The 5,823-nt window shown below is 52.6% G+C and overlaps 1 protein-coding gene across 1 annotated transcript; it reads left to right on the top strand.

The window, feature by feature from the left end:
* Positions 1-3,463: 3,463 nt before the first annotated feature.
* On the top strand, positions 3,464-4,423 carry LOC135578008 (olfactory receptor 14J1-like). Its single transcript, XM_065048167.1, has one exon. It carries the CDS (start codon positions 3,464-3,466, stop codon positions 4,421-4,423), a length of 960 nt encoding a protein of 319 aa, XP_064904239.1.
* Positions 4,424-5,823: the final 1,400 nt, after the last annotated feature.

The following is a 5,823-nucleotide window of genomic DNA, read 5'->3' as shown; positions in this document are numbered from 1 at the left end:
GCTGTCCCATAGACTGGAGAGGATTGTGTTAGTTCCAGTGACCCTTGACTTGATCCCCATGCACTGCTGGTTGTTCTGCCTCCAGCCACAGAGGCCTGGGAGACCTTGCTGCTGAAGAGGGAGAACGAGAGGACACAGGGATTCTTACCTCTTATTATATTCATTAGTGTCCACACAGTGTCTTTGTTTGTCCTTTAACTGTTCCTGCAGTAGAAACAGCTCATTATGGGACCCTTGAATTGCCTTCCAGGTCTGGACTGAGCTTTGATCTGGACTGTTGGTGTGCTTGGAGGCTGCTGTCCTCGAGACCAGATGAACTCACTCCTGCCACCCTGCCTGGCAGTTCATTCCATCCGTGTCACAGCTCTGTCTGCAGCACTGACAGCTCCAGCTCCCCAGTCAGATCCCTGGCTGAGGACATTGCCTCACATCTGGGCTGAGCCACCCCAGCTGTGGCACCAGCCCAGCTCTGACCTGACACAAGAAACCTGGTACCAAGAGTCCAAGAGCCCATGTGTGCAAAGGCTTTGAATCAGAGCACACACATGACATGGCCAAAGACTGATGAATGTCTCTCTAGACCGAGGAGTGTAAAACCAGAATGAAATGCCTAAGTTCATTCAACTGAAGATATTCCTCCCCTAGCCTGGAGAAATTAGATACTTTTCTGTAACATTCCTGGTGTCCTGTCTAATGATGGGACAAGAAAGATGGTTGTCATACCAATTTATTTTTTAACATGAAAAATACAATGCTGGAAAGAAGTGTCTCTGAAGAGGAGAGAGAATCAACATCACTGATTACTTCAACTTTGAAGTTGTGCCACTGGAGCCCCAGGGAGACCTGGATGTGCCCAGAGGGGACAGAGAAAGGGACATCATGGGCTGTGCCTGTGCTGCTGAGCTGGGCTGGGCTCCTGGGACACAGGGAGCTCATGGCAGCGGCAGCGCTGCAGAGAGACAGCTCTGCCCAGGAGCAGCTCCTCTGCACACGCAGCAGGGCTGAGGGCTCTGCCTGCAGCACCGAGGGCACAGGAGCCAGGCACAGAGATGGGAAATGCAATGTAGGGGTTTGGTTGCTGAGGGCTCATTGAGTGACAAATCTTCACAGTTCTAACACGGTAAGTCTCTGGCTGTAGGACAATGCAGCTGCATTTCCTGGAGGGATCTCCTAAAGATGATACATCCCACAATTTACAGGATCTGTCAGGTCTCTCTCACAGTATTTCTCATGTAGAGGACAAGAATATTGTCCAGACCAGCGCTTCCCTGCTGCAGTGTCAGAGGGACAGGGCATGATGGCAGCTTCTGCTGAGGGTGACTGTAGGGGGAGCACCCAGGGGTGCCCAGGGCTGTCCTGCAGAGCAGGGTCCCTGCACCCCAGGGCTGTGCCGGGCAGGGACTCTGCCGCCTGCCAGGGTCAGCGCTCAGCCTGCCCGGGAGATCCCAACAACACTGAGGGGAGAAGATGTGGTGGAGGAGCAAACCCTATTGGGCAAGAAAGGTGCCTCTGCTGTGGAGAGGGTGCTGTGTGGGTCAGGATTGCTCATACATCCAGATCACCCCCAGCATTTTTCCAAGTGGATGCCTCAAGGAGAAGATCAATGCAAGGATTTCCAGACAGATAAGAAGCTTTCCTGAGCCTGTCTTTTCAGTTTCCTCTCCCAAGGGGTGGGGGGTGCAGGAAAGGATAAAATGAAAATGAGCTCTCATGCTTAAACAAGTCACTGAGACTCCTGAACTGCAGCTCTGAGTGATCAGTACATCTGCCAGAAGGCTCATGACATCCCTTCCCCACCCCTCTGCCTGTGCACAGCACCTGCATCACCTTGGCTGGACCCGTCAGCCTTAGTCTGACCTGTCCTGTTTTCCAGCCTGCAAACAGGAAGATGCCCCCAGGCAGTGCCCTGTGAACAGGCAGGATCTGTAGGGCCAGGGGGAGGGCACAGAGGGTGGGATGGTCTGTGAGCACTGACAGGGAAGAGACATGGACAGGGAAACACCTCCCAGGGGAGAATCTCCAGGCAGCAGGGAAATGATCAGAAATGAGAGGAAACCAAACCCGGAATGGTTATGGGAGGGAGAAGAGAGAAAAGTCCCTGTGACCCCCTGCAGTGCAGATCCTCCTGTGAGCAGCCCCCTGGCCTCCTGTCCCACCCAGCAAAGCCTCTGCCCTCAGGGCCGGGGGCTCCAAGGCATGAAGCAGCTCCTGTGCAGCCAGAGCTCCAGTTCCTCTGCAGAGCACAGGGGCTGAGAGCAGCTGCCCGGCAGTGTTGGTGTCTGGGAGGTGCTGCACAGCTGGGGAAGGGTGACGCTGTCTGAGTGCCCGGCTGCCTCTGCCCTGGCCTCTCTCACACCCACCCTCACCGCATTTTCCTTCTTGCTCCCCTGCTCTGGGTCACTGCTGTTGGGATCTTGTTCTTGCTGTCAGGCTCTCTGGGGATGGCAGTTTCAGCTGCAGAGTCACAGCCTGAGCTTGTGGGTCCTTTCCTGCAGGTGTGTCCATGGGCACACGTGTCCCAGCTTTGCTCTGACCTGTGGGCTGTGGGCAATGCAGTCTGTGGGGCTGGGGAATGAGCTGAGTCTCCCTCAATCAAATGCCATCATCAGGACTGTTGATTGTCTCCTTGACTTTTCTTTCCAAGCTGTGAGCTTCTCTCCAGGATGTAAACCTGTCCTATAGCATCTCTGTGTTATCTGAAAGCCCCATGGAGAAGCACAGAGATGCTGTGAAGGAGAAACTGCTTTTGGGTTTGTGAAATTAGCTCTGTGTGTTCTGGGCTCAATGTGGGTTGCTGAGACCTTAGGAAAGGGTGAGACCTGTCATGGTCTGAGGTGGATCCCTCTGCTCTCAGCAGTGCCTGGTGGCTTTTCAGGGTAACATGGGAGTGTGATCAGGCTCCATCTCAGAAAGGTGCCAGCCCAGGGCAGCTGCAACAGGACAGAGGGACAGAGCAGCTGCCCTCACTCTGCACTGACCCACAGGCACCCTCTGGTCTCGCAGGACTCGCTCTGTTCTCTCTGAGTGCAGCAGAAATGCTGAGGGTTTCTGACACCCAACAACACTCTGCAGTGAATATGGGGGGACATGTAAAAAAACCTGGAACTCCTAAACTGCCTTTACCATCTCTGTTCCTTATCACTGGGAAAGCAAGTGCTGACAGCCCTTCTGTGTTAGCAGAACCAGGACAGTCCCCACTGTTCCTGTGGCCCCACTTCTGCAGAGCTGGGCTGACTCAACGTGAGCCCATGGGCAGAGTCCCTGCTCTTGGTTGCACATTTTCCAGCACCGAACAGGGCTCCAGCCACAGTGCTGGAGAAAGTTGTCCTAGAAAAACAAAAGGGTGTCTGTGTGTGACAGGGGAGGGTCTATGGGAGTTGGTTTGATTTTTGTCAGAGAACACTTCCCTGGCTTTGCACTTTTTCTTTTCCTCATGACAGCGCCCCATGCTCAGGAAAAGCAAATGTCCAACAGCAGCTCCATCACCCAGTTCCTCCTCCTGCCGTTCACAGACACACGGGAGCTGCAGCTCTTGCACTTCTGGCTCTTCCTGGGCATCTACCTGGCTGCCCTCCTGGGCAACGGCCTCATCATCACCACCATAGTCTGGGACCAGCACCTCCACACCCCCATGTACTTCTTCCTGCTCATCCTCGCCCTCCTCGACCTGGGCTCCATCTCCACCATTGTCCCCAAGTCCATGGCCAACTCTCTGTGGTATTCCAGGGTCATTTCCTATGCAGGGTGTGCTGCCCAGGTCTTCTTTGTATTTTTCTTGCTTGGTGCAGAGTGTTTCCTTCTCACCATCATGTCCTATGATCGTTACGTTGCCATCTGCAAACCCCTGCACTACGGGGCCCTCCTGGGCAGCAGAGCTTGTGTCCACATGGCAGCAGCTGCCTGGGCCACTGGGTTTCTCAGTGCTCTGCTGCACACGGCCAATACATTTTCACTGCCCCTGTGCAAGGGCAATGCCCTGGGCCAGTTCTTCTGTGAAATCCCCCAGATCCTCAAGCTCTCCTGCTCACACTCCTACCTCAGGGAACTTGGGCTTATCGTGTTTAGTCTGTTAATCAGTTTTGGCTGTTCTGTATTCATTGTCGTGTCCTATGTGCAGATCTTGAGGGCCGTGCTGAGGATCCCCTCTGAGCAGGGACGGCACAAAGCCTTTTCCACCTGCCTCCCTCACCTGGCCGTGGTCTCCCTGTTTGTCAGCACTGGTTCATTTGCCTACCTGAAGCCCCCCTCCATTTCTTCCCCATCCCTGGATCTGGTGGTGTCTGTTCTGTACTCAGTGGTGCCTCCAGCAGTGAACCCCCTCATCTACAGCATGAGGAACAGAAAGCTCAAGGAGTCCATTAGGAAAGGGATTTCATGGTTGTTTGTTGATGCTGATAAACTTTCAATGACTCTACAGAAATGACTTATACTGTATCCCAGTGCAGACCTGTACTCTATTTATTGTTTTATCCTCTTTATTTCCTTTCATTGCCTCTCTGTAATAAAATGATCTCTCTCCCTTGCATTTCCTCTAGATTTGGCTGTTGTTTTAAAGCTGATATCAACAACAAGCCCAGGAGTTTCACCTCAGAAACAGCCAGAGAAAAATCCTCTTTGTCACACTAAACCAGGTATCTGCAGGGAAACAAAGATGGACACAGACAATCTGACACAGACCAGCTCCAATAGGCAACAGCACCTTCAGGGCCACCACACCAACAGCAGCACTTACACAACCATGAGCAACAGTACTGACCGTGTCCAGTTCTCCCTGATCTGGTGTGAAGGTTGCACGAGTGGTCTGTACATCCCACGCAGAACTTACCCACAGTCTCACACACGCTCTTGTGGTCCCTCCAGTGTGGACCTGGGGTTTGGGTCAGCCCAGATTATTACCCATTTAGCCATCCTAACCCTGGGTTTCTCCAGATCCTGGGGCCCTCCTCCTTCTTGCTAGCCTCTTAGAACTGACCAAGAAGATGTGTGCATACCATCACCCCCAAACACACACACTCTAGTGAGCCCATTCACACAGCAAAGAGCCAGGAACAGTTTAATTAGTTCTGTAGTTTAACCCTGACAGGCAGCTCAGCACCACACGGTCAGTCACTTACTGCCCCACAGCAGGATGGTGCAGAGGATCGGAAACACAAAAGAAAACTCATGGGTTGAGATAAAGACAGTTTAATAGGTAAAGCAAAATCTATGCATGTAGTCAGCGAAAACTAAGGAATTAATTCACTGCATCATTTCCAGGAGGGTGTTCAACTGTCTTCAGAAAAGACGAGCTCCATCATACGTGACTGTTACTTGGGAAGACAAACGCCATCTCTCCGAATGTCCTCCCCTCCCTTCCTCTCCCAGATTTTATTGTTGACTATGGTATCATATGTTGTGAAGCATTCCTTTGGTCAGTTTGGTTCAGCTGTTCCAGCCATGTCCCCTCCCGATTTCTTGTGCATCCCCGGCCCCCATGGTGGTGGGTTTGGTGTGAGAAGCAGAAAAACCCTTGATACTGTGCAAGCACTGCTCAGCAATGACTGAAACATGGGGTGGGATCAACACTGTTTCCATCACAAATGTGAAATGGACTCATACAAGTTGCTGTGAAGATAAGTAACTCTATCCCAGCTGAAACCAGTCTAGTAAGCAGTACAGACCATGGTGATCAGGCAGGGGGCTCAGCCAGAGCAGTGCTGAGCAGACACCTCCCCATGGGCAGCTGGTCCCCTGAATCCTTCTCCCCCTTCCACAGGCTGCTTCTTCCACGATCCAGCTTTCTCTGCCCCAGTCTCTTCCCCAGTTCATAACCATCATCAGTTA

Source organism: Columba livia, unplaced genomic scaffold (genome assembly GCF_036013475.1).
Source record: "Columba livia isolate bColLiv1 breed racing homer unplaced genomic scaffold, bColLiv1.pat.W.v2 Scaffold_214, whole genome shotgun sequence".
NCBI lineage: Eukaryota > Metazoa > Chordata > Aves > Columbiformes > Columbidae > Columba > Columba livia.
Note: the sequence above shows the minus strand (reverse complement) of the source record. Positions and strands in the feature narration are given on the sequence as shown.